Raw genomic sequence first — 24291 nt, 5'->3', positions numbered from 1 at the left:
TAACTCTCTTCAATCATCTCTTCTTATGAAAACTAACTCTCTTTATTGGCTTCTGATTTAACACAAATTAAATAAGACCATGAACTACTCAAATGACCAATAATTGCAGTTATCTATTAAAATGTTAACATTTTAGCAAATACTAAGTCAAAGCCATTTAAAGAAAAATAACTATTTTAGTTAACAATGACAATACCTGCAGCAAGACCTGCAAACAAAATTTAAAAATCATCAAAAAAATAACCATTGTCTAATATCTATGCATAGAGTTAACAATAGAAAGAACAAATCTTAATAGAACGTAGACTAGATTTTAGTGGCAACATCACTTGAAAACACAGTACAGCCTTAGAACAAAAACAAACACATGCAACCAGCATATAGATAGCCATCAATTAGTTAAAGGAAAGGACAACTCTAGCATTGTGCAGTACACTAAGCAGTTGTAACAGAAGAAGGAACGATAACATGAAGATAGCGAAAATAAGTTTATGATTGATAATATCTTGGTCGATCTTAAACACGACCCATTTGCAATCCCATCGGAGGCAGGTAAAAGGTCACTAAAGGTCAAGTCACAATAGAGCATTTATACTAAATCTTTGTTAAGTCGCTGTGAACCATTGAATTCTCATCGTGTTTGAGGTTATAAAATGGACATTGAGGGGCTTTTGGAAAGTTCCAGACATGTTTGATGAATCGGCGAAGGTATAATTACGAAGTGACACAAATCCATCACGAACAAACCATTCGTAAACTTTAAACGTCTACACGAGCTGAAGACGCCTGGGCTGTTACCAACAATACAGCACCTATATATTGTATGACAGCCTTATCTAACCATGTGTACACTCCATGAGCAAAAAGTCTAGATCCTTCCTCGCTTTCGTAGAATCCAAGATGGCCACCATATTTTGTGATGACGAAGAGAGCTTTGCTATTCAGAGCTAGAAAATAAAATATTAATAGATGTATATGAAGATGTATATATAGATGAATATTAAATTAATGATTAATAAATCGTGTGTACTAAATCGTATATTACATCCAGTTATATAGTTACACCATTGAGCTCTTTAGGCTTTGGCAATTTAAACTAGAAGTTATTAAATGCGGCCCAAAACAAAAAATAAATAAGAAATGAATAAACAAGAAGAAAACATTACGGAACAAAAATACTGTAATCAATTTTTTTAAAGTTCACTTCTACTAGGTCAAAAATGCATGCAAAGCAAGCAAAACAAGTGTCAACATTCAAAAATGGACAAACGCCTTTGTAAGCAGGCAGTAAAGACTTCATGCGTGCATTCAAATGCGTGCATTCGATGGCATGACAGCACTTGAAATTTTTACTGAGACACTCATAATCAATAGTAACTTTGTGAGGAGATGGTCGAAAGCATAAAAATATCTGGATTGCTTTAAGGAACAAGCGAGTCGGGACATCTAAAGAAACTCCTAATATGGGCTACGCTTGAAAACAACACTAATTACTACTTCACAGCACACCATTGGGTGATACCTTTAATTTGCAGACAATTAAATCTTTTGCATATAAAAATTAAAAACAATTTTATCCAATGTGTCACATGTGAAAATATTCTAATGTGCACTAAAGTCGTTGCGTAGATGGGAGAGCAATGCTGGCTACAGAGCTAGAAGCTGCGGTTAGATTTTTTATCAGGAAAACATAAAACGAAAAACATTAGTGTGCTGATGTAATCTATTCTCTAGAAGGTCAGCTACAGCAGTTGTACAGCCTGTCAATGAATAGAGGACATGAGAAACTACGCCTTCGGTTTAAAAAAGATTCCTAACAGGCAGATCCATTGTCACTAGATGTTTCTATTTCTAGCATATCATATTTTAGCTGATTTTCGTTAGCTATTTCGGGAGATCAGAAGGCAAAACAAACATTGTTTTTACCTCTTCTGATTGATAAGAGTAACCTTATATACCCTAAACCATATTTATAAGAGCTTTCTACACTAACTTTCTACACCTTCTGTGTTAGTTAACTGTTAACACAATGTTCTCAAGCAGACTCCTATGGAGAATCGTCACAGTTCAGGTTATTTGAAGCATCAGTTTTCTTGTAATCTACCTCATACTTGACCATGGTTACAAAAACAACTACAGTCTCAAGCGTAGTTGAGACGTTATTGTATACAAAATGCTAATCCAAGTTTCTGAATGCTTCAACCAATCTTTACTATAATACAGGGATAATATAATATTATAATATAATATAATCTCAACCAGAGAAGAATTCCCCTAGGGGGGATATTTGAATAAACAAGGGGAACAGAAAGGTGTCTGATTTGTTAAATTTTTAATTTATGTCCTGCAGTGCCCTGTGAGTTTGGGTTTCATCCTTTAACATTTTGGTTTTATCAATAACACTAGTTGCTAATAATGAGCTACTAGTCAGAACCCGGATATATGTGAACACATCCATCCAGATTTTGATTGGATAGTAAGTTAACCTAGTCATAAACCAATTCACCGCCACGCTAAAGGTTATGTATCGTTGTCATTTGTACGCGTGCTGTATAAAAGTTAATAATATGTTGTTATATGTTTAGATATGTACAATAAAATGGAATTATAATTTGTATCGGTTGTTTTTAGTCATGCGAGTTAAAAGTACGTGGGGAATCAAATTTATGAAAAGGCATAAGGGGGAAACTGAATAAAAATGGTTGGGAACCCCTGCTATAATAAGAGACGTATTTGTCCCTCTGAAAACACCTTAAGAGCGTTATGAAAAAAGACTGGACCACACAGGAATCAAACCCTGATATTTAGATTCACAGCCAAGCGCACCCCCATCTGCACCACTCGACCGCCTTGCACCTTCATAGAATAATTGTGCACTTAGTTATTACACATGATGATTTCTCGCAGCACAGGAGACTGTCAGCGGTACTATTCCTTACTTGTTTCTGGGTATTTGCTAGCAGTATATGTAAAACACATCTCATCATGTGTTCCCACACATGATGAGAATAGTTTACTTATTAAAATAGAGATACATTTAGAAATGGTTAAAAGAGGTGCAAGCAAAGGCAGTCCGTTATCCGCCTCGACAATGATTAACTTTATTTGTTAGAACAACTGATAAAATCAGCAATCAGTTTTTGTAAATATCTAATGTTATCTACAATAAGGTTAGAATGCCTCCAGTTCACTGGCCAGTTGCCGTAACAGTAATGCAAAGTTATTTTTAAATGTCATCAAATGAGTGTTCAAAATCGTAGTTGTTTTTCAAGCCGTGAACAAACAACCGGTTCATTTTAGCGTTTAAAGATGAGCTTATGCAAAATTCTAGTAGATTTTATCAGAAAGTATCGGTATTTCTCTGTTATTTGCGATTATTTTTCATGTTTGAGCTGATCTGACTACCAGGATGTTTTAAAATTAAAATTGACAAAACTCGATTAGTAATATATGAATATCACTTATAGTTATATCAGTATATGAATATATGAATATCAGTTATAGTAATATGTGAATACCAGTTATAGTAATATGTGAATATCAGTTATAGTAATATATGAATATCAGTTATAGTAATATGTGAATATCAGTTATAGTAATATGTGAATATCAGTTATAGTAATATGTGAATATCAGTTATAGTAATACGTGAATATCAGTTATAGTAATATATGAATATCAGTTATAGTAATATGTGAATATCAGTTATAGTAATATGTGAATATCAGTTATAGTAATATGTGAATATCAGTTATAGTAATATGTGAATATCAGTTATAGTAATATATGAATATCAGTTATAGTACTATGTGAATATCAGTTATAGTAATACGTGAATATCAGTTATAGTAATATGTGAATATCAGTTATAGTAATATGTGAATATCAGTTATAGTAATATGTGAATATCAGTTATAGTAATATGTGAACATCAGTTATAGTAATATATGAATATCAGTTATAGTAATATGTGAATATCAGTTATAGTAATATGTGAATATCAGTTATAGTAATATGTGAATATCAGTTATAGTAATATGTGAATATCAGTTATAGTAATATGTGAATATCAGTATATGAATATATGAATATCAGTTATAGTAATATGTGAATATCAGTTATAGTAATATATGAATATCAGTTATAGTAATATGTGAATATCAGTTATAGTAATATGTGAATATCAGTTATAGTAATATGTGAATATCAGTTATAGTAATATGTGAATATCAGTTATAGTAATATGTGAATATCAGTATATGAATATATGAATATCAGTTATAGTAATATGTGAATATCAGTTATAGTAATATATGAATATCAGTTATAGTAATATGTGAATATCAGTTATAGTAATATGTGAATATCAGTTATAGTAATATGTGAATATCAGTTATAGTAATATGTGAATATCAGTTATAGTAATATGTGAACATCAGTTATAGTAATATGTGAATATCAGTTATAGTAATATGTGAATATCAGTTATAGTAATACGTGAATATCAGTTATAGTAATATGTGAATATCAGTTATAGTAATATATGAATATCAGTTATAGTAATATGTGAATATCAGTTATAGTAATATGTGAATATCAGTTATAGTAATATGTGAACATCAGTTATAGTAATATGTGAATATCAGTTATAGTAATATATGAATATCAGTTATAGTAATATGTGAATATCAGTTATAGTAATATGTGAATATCAGTTATAGTAATATGTGAATATCAGTTATAGTAATATGTGAATATCAGTTATAGTAATATGTGAACATCAGTTATAGTAATAAGTGAATATTAGTTATAGTAATATGTGAATATCAGTTATAGTAATATGTGAATATCAGTTATAGTAATATGTGAATATCAGTTATAGTACTATGTGAATACCAGTTATAGTAATATATGAATATCAGTTATAGTAATATGTGAATATCAGTTATAGTAATATGTGAATATCAGTTATAGTAATATATGAATATCAGTTATAGTAATATGTGAATATCAGTTATAGTAATATGTGAATATCAGTTATAGTAATATGTGAATATCAGTTATAGTAATATGTGAATATCAGTTATAGTAATATGTGAATATCAGTTATAGTAATATGTGAACATCAGTTATAGTAATATGTGAATATCAGTTATAGTAATATGTGACTATCAGTTATAGTACTATGTGAATATCAGTTATAGTAATATGTGAATATCAGTTAGAGGAATATGTGAATATCAGTTATAGTAATATGTGAATATCAGTTATAGTAATATATGAATATCAGTTATAGTAATATGTGAATATCAGTTATAGTAATATGTGAATATCAGTTATAGTAATATGTGAACATCAGTTATAGTAATATGTGAATATCAGTTATAGTAATATGTGAATATCAGTTAGAGTAATATGTGAATATTAGTTATAGTAATATGTGAATATCAGTTATAGTAATATATGAATATCAGTTATAGTAATATGTGAATATCAGTTATAGTAATATGTGAATATCAGTTATAGTAATATGTGAATATCAGTTATAGTAATATGTGAACATCAGTTATAGTAATATATGAATATCAGTTATAGTAATATGTGAATATCAGTTATAGTAATATGTGAATATCAGTTATAGTAATATGTGAACATCAGTTATAGTAATATATGAATATCAGTTATAGTAATATGTGAATATCAGTTATAGTAATATGTGAATATCAGTTATAGTAACATGTGAATATTAGTTATAGTAATATGTGAATATCAGTTATAGTAATATATGAATATCAGTTATAGTAATATGTGAATATCAGTTATAGTAATATGTGAATATCAGTTATAGTAATATGTGAATATCAGTTATAGTAATATGTGAACATCAGTTATAGTAATATGTGAATATCAGTTATAGTAATACGTGAATATCAGTTACAGTAATATGTGAATATCAGTTAGAGTAATATGTGAATATCAGTTATAGTAATATGTGAATATCAGTTAGAGTAATACGTGAATATCAGTTATAGTAATACGTGAATATCAGTTATAGTAATATGTGAATATCAGTTATAGTAATACGTGAATATCAGTTATAGTAATATGTGAATATCAGTTATAGTAATATATGAATATCAGTTAGAGTAATATATGAATATCAGTTATAGTAATATGTGAATATCAGTTAGAGTAATACGTGAATATCAGTTATAGTAATACGTGAATATCAGTTATAGTAATATGTGAATATCAGTTATAGTAATATGTGAACATCAGTTATAGTAATATGTGAATATCAGTTATAGTAATACGTGAATATCAGTTACAGTAATATGTGAATATCAGTTATAGTAATATGTGAATATCAGTTATAGTAATACGTGAATATCAGTTATAGTAATATGTGAATATCAGTTATAGTAATACGTGAATATCAGTTATAGTAATATGTGAATATCAGTTATAGTAATATATGAATATCAGTTATAGTAATATGTGAATATCAGTTATAGTAATATGTGAATATCAGTTATAGTAATATGTGAACATCAGTTATAGTAATATATGAATATCAGTTATAGTAATATGTGAATATCAGTTATAGTAATATGTGAATATCAGTTATAGTAACATGTGAATATCAGTTATAGTAATATGTGAATATCAGTTATAGTAATATGTGAATATCAGTTATAGTACTACGTGAATATCAGTTATAGTAATATGTGAATATCAGTTATAGTAATATATGAATATCAGTTATAGTAATATGTGAACATCAGTTATAGTAATATGTGAATATCAGTTATAGTAATATGTGAATATCAGTTATAGTAATATGTGAATATTAGTTATAGTAATATGTGAATATCAGTTATAGTAATATGTGAATATCAGTTATAGTAATATGTGAATATCAGTTATAGTAATATGTGAATATCAGTTATAGTAATATGTGAATATCAGTTATAGTAATACGTGAATATCAGTTATAGTAATATGTGAATATCAGTTATAGTAATACGTGAATATCAGTTATAGTAATACGTGAATATCAGTTATAGTACTATGTGAATATCAGTTATAGTAATATGTGAATATCAGTTATAGTAATATGTGAATATCAGTTATAGTACTATGTGAATATCAGTTATAGTAATATGTGAATATCAGTTAGAGTAATATGTGAATATCGGTTATAGTAATATGTGAATATCAGTTATAGTAATATGTGAATATCAGTTATAGTAATATGTGAATATCAGTTATAGTAATATGTGAATATCAGTTATAGTAATATGTGAATATCAGTTATAGTACTATGTGAATATCAGTTATAGTAATACGTGAATATCAGTTATAGTACTATGTGAATATCAGTTATAGTAATATGAGAATATCAGTTATAGTAATATGTGAATATCAGTTATAGTAATATATGAATATCAGTTATAGTACTATGCGAATATCGGTTATAGTAATACGTGAATATCAGTTATAGTAATATGTGAATATCAGTTATAGTAATATGTGAATATCAGTTATAGTAATATGTGAATATCAGTTATAGTAATATGTGAATATCAGTTATAGTAATATGTGAATATCAGTTATAGTACTATGTGAATATCAGTTATAGTAATATGAGAATATCAGTTATAGTAATATGTGAATATCAGTTATAGTAATATATGAATATCAGTTATAGTACTATGCGAATATCGGTTATAGTAATACGTGAATATCAGTTATAGTAATATGTGAATATCAGTTATAGTAATATGTGAATATCAGTTATAGTAATATGTGAATATCAGTTATAGTAATATGTGAATATCAGTTATAGTAATATGAGAATATCAGTTATAGTAATATGTGAATATCAGTTATAGTAATATATGAATATCAGTTATAGTACTATGCGAATATCGGTTATAGTAATACGTGAATATCAGTTATAGTAATATGTGAATATCAGTTATAGTAATATGTGAATATCAGTTATAGTAATATGTGAATATCAGTTATAGTAATATGTGAATATCAGTTATAGTAATATGTGAATATCAGTTATAGTACTATGTGAATATCAGTTATAGTAATATATGAATATCAGTTATAGTACTATGCGAATATCGGTTATAGTAATACGTGAATATCAGTTATAGTAATATGTGAATATCAGTTATAGTAATATGTGAATATCGGTTATAGTAATACGTGAATATCAGTTATAGTAATACGTGAATATCAGTTATAGTAATATGTGAATATCAGTTATAGTAATATGTGAATATCAGTTATAGTAATATGAGAATATCAGTTATAGTAATATGTGAATATCAGTTAGAGTAATATGTGAATATCAGTTATAGTAATATGTGAATATCAGTTATAGTAATATGTGAATATCGGTTATAGTAATACGTGAATATCAGTTATAGTAATACGTGAATATCAGTTATAGTAATATGTGAATATCAGTTATAGTAATATGTGAATATCAGTTATAGTAATACGTGAATATCAGTTATAGTAATATGTGAATATCAGTTATAGTAATATGTGAATATCAGTTATAGTAATATATGAATATCAGTTATAGTAATATGTGAATATCAGTTATAGTAATACGTGAATATCAGTTATAGTAATATGTGAATATCAGTTATAGTAATATGTGAATATCAGTTATAGTAATATGTGATTATCAGTTATAGTAATATGTGAATATCAGTTATAGTAATATGTGAATATCAGTTATAGTAATATGTGAATATCAGTTATAGTAATATGTGAATATCAGTTATAGTAATATGTGAATATCAGTTATAGTAATATGTGAATATCAGTTATAGTAATACGTGAATATCAGTTATAGTAATATGTGAATATCAGTTATAGTAATATGTGAATATCAGTTATAGTAATATGTGAATATCAGTTATAGTAATATGTGAATATCAGTTAGAGTAATATGTGAATATCAGTTATAGTAATATGTGAATATCAGTTATAGTAATATGAGAATATCAGTTATAGTAATATGTGAATATCAGTTAGAGAAATATGTATCATATTGATGTAGTTTTCATGTTTTAGTAAAATGATTTTTATATTTTAATAAAACTTTTCACTCAAATAAGCAAACTTATTACAAATACACGATGGGCTGTATTATTTGTTCTACAAGAATTCAATTATCTGTATAGTAGATACCCCATGACTTCTTATAGGTACACAATGATATCTATTACATACACGCAATCAATTCTGTTACAGATATACAACGAGGCAAAGAAGTTTGTCAAGAACTATGGCTTGCATGTTGTCTGCGCCTATGGAGGAGGCAGCATGTATGAACAACAAAAGGCATGCGCTGAGTGTCCAGAGATTATTGTGTGTACACCAGGTTTGTTTATCTTCTTCTCCCTTCTTCTGCCAGCCATTTCCAGCTCATATAACTGTTTCAGCTATACCAAAGCCGATTCAGTTTTTTATTATTTCTTGTTTTAATGTAAAGAATAGCGCCGTCTTATTTTGTTCACCTCTATTACCGCCCACACCGGTTGGTTTAGCTGGGATTTTGAAACTGCTAGAGGAACCCATGAAGCACTCATTAATATATATCAGTAACATAGAACCTAACCATGTGAAGGATAATTGCATACATAGAGTGTCATATGTTGGAAATCTTTTTGTATGTTCAGACTATTATTTACTCCAATTATACTTCATGTGTCAGAGATTTTGTATGCTGGGGTAAAGATATGTTTAGCTTTGGCTATATAGTGTCCTATACATCATATATAAACATAATATGTGTAGAAGGTTGAGGATGTACTTGAAGTCATTAAAAGTATGAGATTTACTTTGTGTTTTTCACTCATTTTCTAAAGAACATTTAAAGGTTGACTTGCAACAAAATTCACATTAGTTGGTATAAAAAGGTTCACCATGTTTTACTCTGCTGTGTTGTAGGTTCAAAATATGAGGAAATGTGATTACAAGTTCTTGAAAGCTCAAAAACAAACAGTTAATCGCAGCCATCACGTAAACGCTGTAGGTTGGAATCTCTCTCAAAACGGCTCGAATGTGACGTAGTTGAACACGATGCCCCACTGTTTACACTTTCATGCAACATTTCATTCATCGAAATATTTTCAAATATACTTCCCCCATTCAATAAAACCATGTCTATTGTCCTTACATGTCTATTTCATTATCATTGTAATGCTGTCACTTCGAGCACTGATATTTCAAAACCTAGCCTAAAAATTAGTTTAATTTATTAACCTTAGCTCGAGAGAGTGCATATCATCTTCTAATAAACATGAGGAGCTTGTTGGTCACCTGTGATGGTCAAAAAATGCTGCAGAAGTTGTTCGCACCATTTGGCGGAAAGTATGAGTCACATGATCAGATTATGACTAGATGATTAGACCAAGCTGAAACGAAACTGTAAAGTAGCGAGCATCTATATTTGATAAAGGCTTGCGGGTAGAACCCGAAGTGTTTGTCATAAACTAGTGCTACGAAAAGTGTTATATTGAGCCTTTTATTGGTCTTTTATTTCACGTGATAACATCACGTGTTAAAACAATAGCCACGTCGAGTTGAGTACATTATCAAAATAAAGGAGCTCCAATCTACATTTTTTTAACTGTTTGTTTTTGAGCTTTTAAGAGCTTGTAATCACATTTCTACATATTCTAAACCTACAACACAACAGAGTAAAACATGGTGAATCTTTTGATACCAAATAACTGTAATGTAAACTTGCAAGTCAACCTTTAAGGGGATCTGACTGCCAGGATGTTTCAAGATTAAAATTGACAAAACTTGATCGTGGCTAAAACTTTTGGCAGAAAAATTCGTGTGTAATGATGTCACTAGTTGCTATCGTGGCTATTGCGTTCAAGTTGTAGCATTACGTGTCTCTTTTCTGTCGGTCCCTTTGCAATTACAGACGTCATAATCGCACTTTCGCTTGATCAGAGCTTTTCAACCGAGATTAAGTTTTGTCTATTTTAATGTTAAAACATCCTGGCAGTCAGATCACCTCAAACATCAAAAACAATCACAAATGATAGAAAAATATCGATACTTTCTAATAAAATCTACTTAAATTTTGTGTAAGTTGATCTTTGATTTAAAAAAAACTGATGCTTAAAATGACCTGAAATCTGGTACTTCTATATAATAACAACCATCTAACAAGGTAATGTTCATAGATTGTTTCACCTCAAGATAGCACAATGGTACCATTGAAAAGCAAATACGGCAACGTTAAAATTAAATCTAACAACTCTATGCAAAGCACTAGCTGAGAAGTAACAAATCGCATGGTAATCATTTTAGGATTACACCCAATCTGTAATATGATTTGAAATACTTATGCTCCAGCTAGTAACAACGGATTTACTTCTACCTTGTGTTATTATAATAATACCTGTATTATGACTCACGGTACTCATATTATCGCTAATAATTCTGGTAAGATGAACAACATACCAACATTTCAAAGATGAATTCCTGCACCATGACTAATATTATTTAGAATCCAGCTAAGAATACCAGCAATATGACTAACAATACCTGCAGTATGGCTAATGATACCTGCATTACTACAGATAACACCTGTAATACAACTAATGAAGCCTGCATTACTACAAATAATACCTGCAATACAACTAATGATACCTGCATCACTACTAAAAATACCTGCAGCATGACTAATGAAGCCTGCATTATTACTAACAACACCTACATTACAACTAATGATACCTGCATTACTAGTAATAATACTTGAAATACAACTAGTAACATCAGTATTACAACTAATAATATGTATATTACCTCCGATATCAAATGCATTGCAACTGATCATACCTGTATGATGCATTGGAACATCAAATGTCTCAACTGGGATCAAAGGATCGTCCCTGGAGTTAATATACAGAATTGGAATACTGATCTAAAAAAGGTACAAGTGTTACAAAGTAACAATAACCACTTTTACAACTTGCGCAAATCATACGAAATTTTTTATAAACGGCAAGGGTATTGCAATTTGACGAGATAATTGTAAATAGGTTATGTTTAATTAAGTCGTGCTTAATTAGGGCATATGTCAATTAAGTCATATTTAATTAGGTCGTGTTTAGTTAAGTCAAGTTTTTTGTTAGGTCAAGTTTAAATAGATCAGGTTTAATTAGGTCTAGTTTAATTAGGTCAAGTTTAATTATGACCAGTTTAATGACCTGCAAGGATAGAAAGTAGTTTTGACAACTACTTTTAAAGGAGGTGTCCAACGACAATTTCATGAAATGAAATTCAGAAAAAACTTTTTTAATATTTCAATTTCTTGTTACATATGCCCATTTATCTAATGCTATTTATAACTGTCCCTCATATGTATGCCCTATATCTATATATATATATTACTCAAAGTTTGTGTATGAATATGTGTGTCCCTCCAGCTATAACTATTAAAATCTTGGAGTAAAAAATCCGCACTGAAGAAGATTTGATCTCGGACCCTCCCGCTCACCAGTCCGACGCATTACCAATTAAGCCACAGAGATTTATTTCTTTTTAGCTGATATATGTCGCTATATGGCAGCAAATACCCAACGACTTGGCGTACTATGCAGGGTAATTGCATAACGTCACGGAGACGAATAGCTCTCATTAGTAACCTTACTCTAATTTTCCATTAGCAATGTGCCAGGCTAATAGCGAGGGGCAGGCAACTCTCATTACTTCTCATTGTTTATAAGCTGATTTTTAATACCCGGGCAACGCCAGGAAGCACAGCTAGTATGTACATAAAACAAAGACAATACCTCAGGTATGTATACTGAAGAACTTGAGCACCTGTAGTACTCCTCGACACTGCCGTAACCTGCCAGCTTGCTACAAAAACAAATCAAGTCAGTCTGATAATAGCTTCCTCACTAATAAGACCTACCTGGGCTAGCAATCCATACCATATGTAACTGCCATCAATTCATATTGGTGCATGTATTGTAAAGCTTCGATATATAAAAATAATTCATTTCCATATCATGCTTGCATCTAAAATTTCTGGTATTTCAAATGAATTAATTCAATCTCAACCCTCCCCAATAATTCAGATTGACGTTAAATGGCTATCAGGCTTCCTGAGTACTAAACTAGGACAGTGGATACAAATAGATGAGCATTACCATAACTGTGATATTTCGTCTCAAATCGAACAAGAAATTCACTCAAATGACATTCCATGTCTCAGAAGAAGAGTAGCCCATGGGTAGAAGAAGCATCTTTATAACTTTTCAACAGCAGTAAAAACCCCTCTAGCTGTTTAGTATTAATCTGCTAAGGAAAACCACTGCATTTCACCTTAAGCAATGCTGACAAATGGCTAGATGAATGAAATACGTACGAGAGAAACATGCTGTCCACGGTTGTTAGACTGCTCTGTTCCAGAACTTCCTCACGGCTCTTCAGCCCGTATCTTTTTAACACTTCCTCAGTCAACACCACGTCCTGAATAAGCAAAAAGTATACTATAATATTTTCAGAGTTTCATATATGTACCAGCGTACGTAATGAAATTAGGGAGTGAAAATTAAACTCAGCACCAGGACACAAGAAAATCAGACTGACTGCAGCAGCTTTCATGTTTGACCTAGTCAATCATATGTAACAATGACAGCCATGACCCATTTTTATTTGATAGTGACAAAACTGTTCAAACAAATTTATGTTGAGAGGAGATTTGCCACTAAATGAAAGTATTTCCTATACAAGTTGAGAGTACTGAGAGTACATCTAAATACTAGTTGAGAGTACATCTCTTACTAGTTGAGAGTACATCTCTTACTAGTTGAGAGTACATCTACTACTAGTTGAGAGTACATCTATTGCTAGTTGAGAGTACATCTATTGCTAATTGAGAGTACATCTATTGCTAGTTGAAAGTACATCTATTACTAGTTGAGAGTACATCTATTACTAGTTGAGAGTACATCTCTAACTAGTTGAGAGTACATCTATTACTAGTTGAGAGTGCATATAGCACTAGTTTAGAGTACTATTTGAGAATATCCAATACCAATGAAAACCGCCTTAGACAATAATCTAGTCCAGAGGTGGGAAACCTACTTGGTACTGCGGGTCGCATGAATTGCATTACATTAATGACGGGTCGCAACATAAACCTGACTTTCAAATTACGCACAAAAACACTCAGAATACACAAGTGATTTTTATTGACAACAATACAACAACAATACTACAACAATACATTCTTTCACGGATTCTCCTTTGATGTGTGGTTTCAGCTTTTTCGCAATTAGTTAGCTAATTTTATAACTCGTTTGAAAAATAAGTATCATTATCGGTCTTGCAATACCTTTTATAAACAGTTTGCTGTGAATTCAAACTCCTCTTAAGAACGTCAATCTTATCCTGTCGAGCCTGCCCTGTCAAATTTTTAAGATCACCGTAGGACTCAAAATGGCGCTGCAGATTTGACTTTTTCATTGCTGCTACATGTTTGTCACAAACAAGGCAGACAGGCTTTTCACTAATTTCGACAAAGAAATAAGAGTTTTCCCAACCCTTGTTAAACATCCTACCTTTATCAACTATCTTTCTCTTTTTAGCCGAAGCCATTTTGCACATTCCAAATTTAATCGCAATTTCAAAAATATTGCGACGTGCTCAGTAACTAAATTCAGTTTGCATATTGTGTTGTACTAGCCTGATGCCCATGCGACTGTGATGTCAGTGGGTGTGTATGGGCATGCATGCCGTGTGTGCCCAGCCAGTGAGACAGCATTGGCCCAGCACGCAAAGCTAGGCGAGAAAAGAAGGCAAGGTTAGTTATAATGTTTGTTAAGTCACAAATAGAAAATTACGCCATGACAAGGCTGTATGAGAACAACGTTGATATAAATGCCAAATGCTGGCAAGGTCATCTAAAAAAAATATTGAATCGAGTACAACTTATGAACGCGGGCCACATTAAAACGTCTCACGGGCCGCAGGTTCTTCGCCCCTGATTTAGTCTATTGGCAGTAAGACAAATGTTACCTGAAAGTTATGGAGGATTTTCTTGACACAAACATGGACAGCTCTAAGGTATCCATAGCGAAGGTGCTTCCAGGTTTGCAGCAAGCCTAAGGACCTAAATTACAAACAGACCAATACCTAGACAAAGGCAGAAATTAGCTAAATATAGAACGTTCTCCATAACGAACTGCTCCTTATTGTGCATCTACGTAAATACATCGACATGGAGAATTGGCTTAAAAGCAAAATGTTCAATTTGAGTTACATAAATAATAAATTCTACCAACCTGTTGATGTCGTAACCTTGACAACAAGAAACTGCAGCAGTTATTTTGTTCATATGATCACGACTTTCACCAAGGTACTTGCAGATCAAGTTGGCTCCCATGCTAAAGCCGACAGCTACGAGTATGGTGTTAGGATACATAGATATAACCTTATCGACAACAGCTCCATACTCCTCTGTGCTGCCTACATACAACCAGCCAATCAAATGGTTTCTGCAATCTGATCACAAACATGAAATGCTGCTCTAAAAACAGCATTATTTGGTATTGCCACCCTACGTTTCTAGAATGATATCCTTAAACAGTGCCAAAAAGCAAGTTGTTTATACTGTTTATATCAAGTGAAGAGATCGCTTGAAGAACTCATTGTAAGGCTAATTAATTTCAAGCATTGTATGTACGCTTATGTATGCTAGTTCAAATGAAAGATGTTTTTTTTATGGATGCCTTTTTACAGTGATGTGATGCAACTGTTAAATACCCAATTTGCTTTTCGTATAAATGCAACCAATTGATGAGAGCCAAAAACCATTTTAGAGACCAAAATAACTAAATAGTTTTTTGTAATAGTTCCAAACTAAATTAAATTACAAGAATGTTTACAGACCATAAGAAAATATCCGCGGACTGGTTAGAGGTATATCAGTGATGACTCCCAAATGGTTGAGGACAGCCACACGGTACCCGTGGCTGTTAGCTAGTTGAGAGAAAGTCCTGATACCCAAACTTTCACTAGAATTTCCTATTCCTGGACAGACGACTAGCGTCACATCTAAAATAACAACAAACTAGTGAGAGTGGTAATGATATGAGATGCTAAGAGCCAATTAATAACACTGACGCCCGTGTGGTGCGCTACTTAATTTATTGATAAATTCTATGTTTAAAACTTGAACATTTTATAAATATCTCCTAACAAAATGACAATAATAAACGTATACTCAGTAGGTCAACATAACTCAATTTGAATATAACTACCAAAAAGTAAAAGATAAATGCCGTGTAACCTCATTACTCAATTCCATACCTTGGAAACCAAAAACCAAGAGTTCCACAACTTTGAAACTTTGAGGTTTTAAGGTTTTGGAACTCATCCAAAACCGTTGAAGCTTGAGGTTCCAAGGTTTCGTAACTCTTGGTTCTAAAACCAAAAGTTCAGAACCTGTTTCCAAAAAAGGTTTTGGAACCTCATGGTTTCAGGAGTTCCAAAACCTTAAAACCTTGAAGTTCCAAGGTTTTGGAACTCTTCACAAAACCTCATTACTCAATCCAAAACTCCAATGAGAAATTTGAGAATATGTTGCCTCAGAGTCAGTACAAATATTTAAGATTCAAACAGCCAAGTGTGTGTCGGCTTGGCAGCATCATTTTGTGTCAGCTATTGATCAAGGATAGACTTGAGCTTAGTGTACACTTAATCCATCATACAAAAACTTTATTTCAAGTTTTGCGACAGATTTTCATAAAGCACGAGCCCCAACAAAATCAGCAATGATGAGAAGTCAAAACGCAAGACCAAGAGGACTACGATTGAGTTGAAAAAATGAGAAAATAGAGAAATTTAAAAACAGCATGCATGGCCTACCTTATTATAATTTTTATATTTTACTGGCAATAGTTTATTTTATGTTTTAAATACTCTATTAACTCATTATATTTTGCAGAATTATGTACATATTATGTCTAGGAATGCATTATTCGACATTCCTCTTTTATGAAAGAAATTGATTTAGAATTCCCACAATTCGGTTTTTGAACGAAAATCTGGAACCAATTATGTTCGAAAACCACTGTAATGGAATTTAACACAAAACCTTGCAAAACTTTTGTAGTGTCTTGAGAGAAGCAAAAAGGCAGAAAGACATCAAATGTGACTGTACTGCCGTCTGATAAGAGGATGGCATGTCGACTGTCTCCTTTTTCTTGTGGCGTTTTAAACCTTTTAATGGTGCTGTGCAGAATAGTCTGAAGGTGACCACTCCGTCCCCAAATCAACGGAGGAATATAGCTGTCAAGATTTACCAACACAATTAACTTACCAATATACACTTAATCACAGCAGACAAGCGAGACCAGCTAAACTTACAGTGGCTGTTTGCACTTATTTTAAAAAACAGATACAGAACTCTTTAACTTTGTACCTAAATAAATAAAACAGTCAACTTTATTAAAAAAAGTTAAAAGCATTGAACTCGCCACAATGCCAGTGTACAATTCTAATACTCTCAAATATATTTCTTAAATGCAAGCTAAGGGCACAAAATCAATTGCTGCCTAACTAAATAATACAGGTTGTTTAGTGAAAATGGCTGATACTACAAAATATTGTGCAAGCCATAAAGTTAGTGTAGATATTTGTACAATCGAAGGAGACTGGCGCATGTTATAATTTTGTAGGACAATTTTGTACAACATAATTTAATATAGAGAATATGACCAAAAAGATAGCAAACTGATGTAATCTTTACATTTGTACTGCTGTTACAATTCACTACAGTCAGGATACAAAATACAAAGTTTAAAAGAACAACTGTCGTCATAAACATTGCAGGTAGCCAATCATGTACCATTGAGCTAACATCCCTGGAGTGTTGTTAAGGTAGCATTGCAGCAAACCATAGGAATTTGTTGAAGATCTGACGTAAAACATAGCATTCATGAGACAACCCTTGAACTAGTCACCTTTGAGTGAACATACGAGCATACTGTTTGACCACTAAATAATTGTATTTAATATAACTGACCCCAGTTTGAGCAATAAACAATTGGATGTAATCAAACATATGCATGAAAAGTCACTCACGGGCGTGTAAACAGTGGAGCATTTTCGAGAATCTGTGTCACAAAGCTATGACTTTCGCCATCTTTGCATGCATTTGCCCTAGAGTCGTTCCCTTTCGTGTTGCAGGTTTTACCAAGATTTAACTGGCTACCATGTGAAAATAATTCCGGCCATTCTGGAATGCTAGTCAGATGCAAAAGTCGAACACAAGACAAAAAAGCGAAAATGAAAGCGATAATATAGGACAGTTCAATCATGACAATTTCAATTTGCTTAGTAAATCTACACTATGAACGACGTGCCGTGTTACTGAATATGGTAGGGCGTGAACTGTTAGGGTAATATCGGCTGACAATCGATATCTCAGATTCTTTTGAAGGACGTTTGGGTTTTACTTTAATCTGAAATAGCCATTTTCCTAAAAACAAGTCCCCTAACTTATATATGAGTGTATCAGCAAAGCATAACGATTATACTTAGTTTTCGGTCTATGCCATTAATATCGTATCAAGTTATTTTGTTTGCAATTAGTGTTTTAGTACAAACTTATGATTGGTTTACGCTCCACTTCTGGCGTTTTTATTGGTCGCATGTAGTATCATGAGGTTCAAGTCAAAAATCGAGTCCCTAGACTGCCCGTAGATGGAACTAGAGACCACCAGACTCGTAAAAATATCAGCTGGAATATTCGCATATCTCTGGTTGTTTTTAGTTTAAAGCTGTTAAAATACGCATTTCAGTTAAATGAGATAGCTTTTGGCTGGCCTTAACATTTTGTGCGAGTGCCAGAACGCTCATCATTAAAACGCTGCTCAATACAATCATTTAGTTATTGAAAAGAGGGGTTTTCAGACTGCATTATGTTATGAAAGGTCTTGCTCCTCTGAATTTTCCTACGATTCTGTAATGAATCAAGTCTCAACGATTCCTTCTCTTGGGTAGCATCCTCCCTCCCCTTCAGACCACTAACAAAACCATCTGCCTTGTTTTGTATCATCTCAAGCATTTGAATAAGAGATTTCAGGCTGGGCTCCCACACCTCTGATGCAAATTCCACTTTAGGCCGACAAAGAATTTTATATGCCAGCAGCGTTATTTTAGGTAGTGCTGTCGAAAGATTACGTCTTAGCATGCCCATAACTTGCATCGCTTCTGAGTGTTTTTTATAGATGTGCTCACTTCAGTTAAAATCACTAGTTATGAAAATTCCTAAATACATGTACTTGATACTATTAACACAATTTAAAACCACATTGTTTAGTTTATACTGTAATCTACGAAAATCAACAATCTTGTAAGTCCCAAAAACTGTAGCAGAACACCCAGATGTATTAAAAACATTTCCCATTTTTCAGCCCACTTCTCCAAGATATTCAAATTTTCCTAAAAGACTTCAACAAATGCGGCGTTGGTAACTGGATGATGCGTCAATGCATCATCGGCATACAGGCGAATGGTTGAAGTCAGGGAATGACTAATGTTATTAATATACAGTAAAAAGAGCGCGGGGCCTAGGAACGACTCTTGAGGAGCGCCCAAGGTTACTGCCTTAACTTGTGAAAAAGAACCGTTTAAGATAACCATCTGTGTTCTATCTGTCAAAAAATCTTAAATCCATGAAAGAATGTCATTCGTAAAGCCATAACCTAAAAGTTTATCCATCAAAAGTGCATGGGACACTTTATCGAACGCTTTTGAAAAATCTCAAACGACTACATGCACACACCCTCCTTTGTCAACTTTATTTAAAATAGACTGTGTGGTAGTTAATAGTTGACCGGTGTACGACAGTCTCTGTCTGAAATCATGCTGTTTAGGTATGAGTATGTCATTTAATTTTGAACTAATATGATGTAAAACGATGTGTTCAATAGATTTTGAGCAAATACAAGTTGAAGACGCAGGCCGATAGTTACCGACTGCTTACTTACAACCGGATTTAAATATTAGAACTACATTGGCTTGTTTCCATTGCGAGGGAAACCTACCCATATCTAGTGAATACTGAAGTATTAGTGTTAAAACCGATGAAATTTCATCAATAGCCAGACAAAGATCTCTTTTTCGGAGCCCATCCGGCCCAGGCGCTTTTACAGGTTTCAAGTCAGTAATTAATTTTTTGACCCCATCCCTGGTTATTTTGATTGTAGATTTATCAAACAAGGCATAAGGAATACAGTCTTGTCTCAGACCAAAAACGCTACTAAAATAGTTATTCAACTCATTTGCCATGTCCTCGGACTCCTCCAAAATTTTTCCGTCATATTCGCTATTAGTCAACGACTTTATAGGCCTACTGTTGTTTTTGCCTGTCTTGGCCTTAAACATTGATAAAAATATTTGCTGTCCCCCTCAGACATAAGAGTAAAATATGTTTATTTAGGTAGTGATTATGTATTTTCCTAAGTTCTCTTTGGTATTTTTTTCTAAACATTCTGTATTTTTAGATCTAACTCATTTTCAGACCTTCTGTATTTGTTATACAACTTTCTTTGCTTGTTTACAAGTTGCTTTGCAATTTTATTAAACCAGAAGGGCTCACAGCTTGGTCCCTGCTTAATTGTTGTGGTTGGAACATGATTTTCAATAGCTGACGCCATGTTGTTTGAGATAACATTCTACACATTATCAATGTCCTCCCACCATCAATCCCCATCAGCCCCTGATCTGACTTTCTGTTTTTCCCAAGATCATTGTTATTTCTTCTTTTTCAGCCCGATTATATAGCTTAACAAGTCGAGGAGGCCTAGTGTTAGTTCTATAATCACGTCTAAGTTCCAGCTCAATCATGTACTGATCACTTAAACCCGGACTAATAACCACAGGAAACAAATCATTATTTACAAAATTAACAAAAATCAATTCTAGTGTGTTACCCTTAATGTGAGTTGAATGAGATACCAAATGATGAAATCCAAATTCGTTAAAACGATCCAAAAGTTCTGATGCAGGCATTTGTTTTTGCTAGAGACTCTCACTAAACCACCCGATTCCTACTCAATATCCGGCATGTTTAAGTCTCCAGGAATGTATATATTAGCATTTCGATAGGTCTGTGTAAGCTGTGACAAAACTCACCTAAAGGCAAGGCTCAACAGCTCAATGAGATACACGTGGTGGAATATATACACAAATCATTATTATTATTATTAGGTAAAGTGCTTTGGATTTTTGCTGCATGTTGACATCATACAACTGAGCATTGTTTTATCAATGTGTTATAGCAAAAAGTGCAAAAAATGCTGTCACGATATTGAAGATTAAACACTTTTTTTAATAATACTCTAGATAAAATTTGCCAGTAATTGCAATTAAGATGGAAGCTACATTTTGTTATATCGAAAAGACGCAACAATTTACGTACTACGTTCAGAGATTCAGGGAGGCAAGGAATGGGAGAGAGGATCGTGAAGTTATTATTTAGTGTTTAACATGAATGACAGAAAACAAAATTTAAAAACAGGAAAAAACACTTAATGAGAGAGTCGGAAAAGTACGGTCGAATACGAAACGTGGAAATCTATTACAGATGGTAAATCGAGTGTTCAGAGCTGAGATACAGGAAGAGTTACTCGACAGAGTTGTGACATTCGATGGGATAATTTGAATGAGTCTACGTATTAAGATATTTAATAACATCTATAATGCTTGTAAACTAGCACGAATATTTACCGGTCAAGCATGTTACATTATCTAAACGTGGTTCAAATGTAAATACACACCAGTATTCTCACATGCTTATAATTTCTTCGAAATCGTAAGTTGTTAAAATGCGTGGAAGCTATTTTAACAACTCACAACGCTAAAATGACTTCCATGCATTTTAAACATCGATTTTGGATTTATGTAAACTTTTACAGGTGTGCAAGTATTGCCCAAAAGTTGGTGCCACTCTTTTGTGCGTTGTCATTAACCTTTGAAAGTTTGCACAACCACAATTGAAATGCTTTTATAGCAGTAATTTCAAAGTTATGATATATACTATTTTAACCAGCTTTATCTTAAAAATGAGAGGGGACAAAGAACAATTTGTTTTTGTTTGCATTATGCTTATATGCATAGCTTCGGTATGTTTGTTGTGAATCTTCAATTCGTCTACAATTTCCCTAGATAAGCTCATTCATAAAATCTTGAAAAATTAATTACACCCAAATTCTCATCTGAACTTCAAAGCAATACAGTGTACCCCCATCATTAATTTAACATTAATAACATTAATTTGTTCCAGTGTTGCTTATTTTTGTTAGGCTATGGAAAAATAAACCCATAGTTTTATTATTTATCAGAAAATTTTGAGAATTTCCTATCGATTTTCACGTTTTTAAACTCAATGGATCTCGTTTCAGATGGTAAAAATTCCATGCAAAGAGTTTACAATACAATACACCCTCGCCATACGATTTTAACTCATTCCAGTGCTGGCATCGTAAAGCGAAAATGTTGTATAGAGGGTATAAAAAATTATAGTAATTATCTAATGCAAACAGCCATGGTAAAAATATTGAAATTTGATATACATACAGTAAGTATTAAAAATTAGTAACAAAATAGTATGTTCACTTTAGTGTATTTGGTGGTTATGATCTGCAATAATATGTAACATTAAAATTAACTATGCGTAGTACGTAAAATCCTTACCTTCGAGACAGATATCTAATATAAACTTTGAATTTAACTTAAATGCCTTTAGCTCACTAAACACACACTTGAAGCTATCTGTAGAATTTGCAGCAAGCTTCTATTTGATCAGAATCCATGGTAGTACTAATTAAATGATAGATTTTAGTTATATTCTAAGGCGTATAGAAATCCTGTGTTAAAAACAAAGCAATAAAAATTTAATGTAATAGTTTTACAGGTAATTTGTGTTTATGTAAAATAGAATGTGTGTTGTTGAAAGAATATTATAGGGAGTTGGTAGTTGTCCTCTTATCGTCAACACAACTTCTAAATTGATATTATCAGCCATCGCTTAGTAGCTGATTTTACTATAAGCTATTTGGATTGAGCTTATACCTGATGCCCCAGATCTATCATAATGAGCTTTGACTAACCACAGGTCATACAAGACACATACTACATTCAAGCTGTTGATTTAGCTTTGTATAATTTATTTGCCTTCGAGGATTAGACTTTCTGCATACACTTGCACAAAAGCCATATGCTCTGTAAATAATATATCATAAAATATTCCTTGTACCTTTTAAGGAACCAAGAATATATTTTCGCATATTTATCATAACCGTAATTTTACTCAACAGTTCTGTGCAGTTCCATATCACATCGCATGGGTTAGGAAAATGAAAGACTGAGCTTCTTCAACCTGAATCGTTTTGTACACTAGATGCACCCTTTGCAATGAGACTCTATGTCTAGGACTCAACCAGTGCGGGTCTGAATCACAATATCATTTACAGATGCTTTTCTGTGAGCAGGATTGAGTGTATGGCGTACATGTATGGTGTTTGAATTCCAGTTGCGTATCCCTCCCATACACGAAACATTATTTTAGTCACCATACCTGTGAGTGAGTCACAGTGCCCTTGCTGACAGTGGATAGTCAACTACGTCTCAATGCTTCATTAAAAACTGGTTTGAGATCTTCGTAAATAGTTTATATTCGGAGGGGTGATGACGGATCGCGTGCTGTATAACAGACGTGTTCTGTGAATAGTAAAAAGGGTTTTGGTGAGTTTTTCGTGATAAATTCTCAAAGGTTGACTTGCCATAAAATTCACATTACAGTTATTTAGTATCAAAAGATTCATCATGTCTTACTCTGCTGTGATGTAGGTGCAAAATATGTGAAAATTTGATTACAATCTCTCAAAAGCTCAAAAATGAACAGCTAATCGCAGCCATCACAAAAACCCCGTAGGTTGGAATTCGTCTTTTAGAACGGCTCAAATGTGACATAGTTGAACACGATGTGCTTCTGTTAACGCTTTCATGCAACCTCATTCGTCGAAATCTTTTCACAATTATACTTCACACAATCAATAAAACCATGTCTATTGTCCTTACACGTCTATTTCATTATATATATATATATACATATAGTACTTTATTAGCAATTATCATTGTAATGCTGTAATTTTGAGCACTGATATCTCAAAACCTAGCCTAAACATTGTTGCAAGTTTTTAGGCTATACCT

The 24291-nt window shown here is 32.4% G+C and overlaps 1 protein-coding gene across 1 annotated transcript; it reads right to left on the bottom strand.

Moving 5' to 3' along the window:
• Nucleotides 1-26: 26 nt before the first annotated feature.
• LOC137393385 (abhydrolase domain-containing protein 2-like) lies at nt 27-18494 on the bottom strand. Its single transcript, XM_068079919.1, has 9 exons — nt 18157-18494; nt 17168-17361; nt 15961-16125; nt 15354-15537; nt 15088-15181; nt 13433-13536; nt 12852-12921; nt 11896-11980; nt 27-947 (listed from the first exon to the last, which is right to left on the bottom strand). Exons 1-9 carry the CDS (start codon nt 18390-18392, stop codon nt 760-762), a joined length of 1320 nt encoding a protein of 439 aa, XP_067936020.1. The 5' UTR covers nt 18393-18494; the 3' UTR covers nt 27-759.
• Between the last annotated feature and the right edge of the window lie 5797 nt (nt 18495-24291).

The sequence above is a fragment of the Watersipora subatra genome, chromosome 4 (assembly GCF_963576615.1).
Source record: "Watersipora subatra chromosome 4, tzWatSuba1.1, whole genome shotgun sequence".
NCBI lineage: Eukaryota > Metazoa > Bryozoa > Gymnolaemata > Cheilostomatida > Watersiporidae > Watersipora > Watersipora subatra.
This window is presented reverse-complemented; position numbering and strand designations above follow the sequence as displayed.

Bases quoted from the DNA above. Each gene is read 5' to 3' on its own strand.
- LOC137393385 (XM_068079919.1), bottom strand. From the start codon at position 18,392: ATGATTGAACTGTCCTATATTATCGCTTTCATTTTCGCTTTTTTGTCT. The intron at 17,362-18,156 runs GTGAGTGACTTT...AAATCTTGACAG, and splicing joins GCTCCACTGTTTACACGCCC to CTATATTCCTCCGTTGATTT. The intron at 15,538-15,960 runs GTCTGTAAACAT...GGTTGTATGTAG, and splicing joins TCCGCGGATATTTTCTTATG to GCAGCACAGAGGAGTATGGA.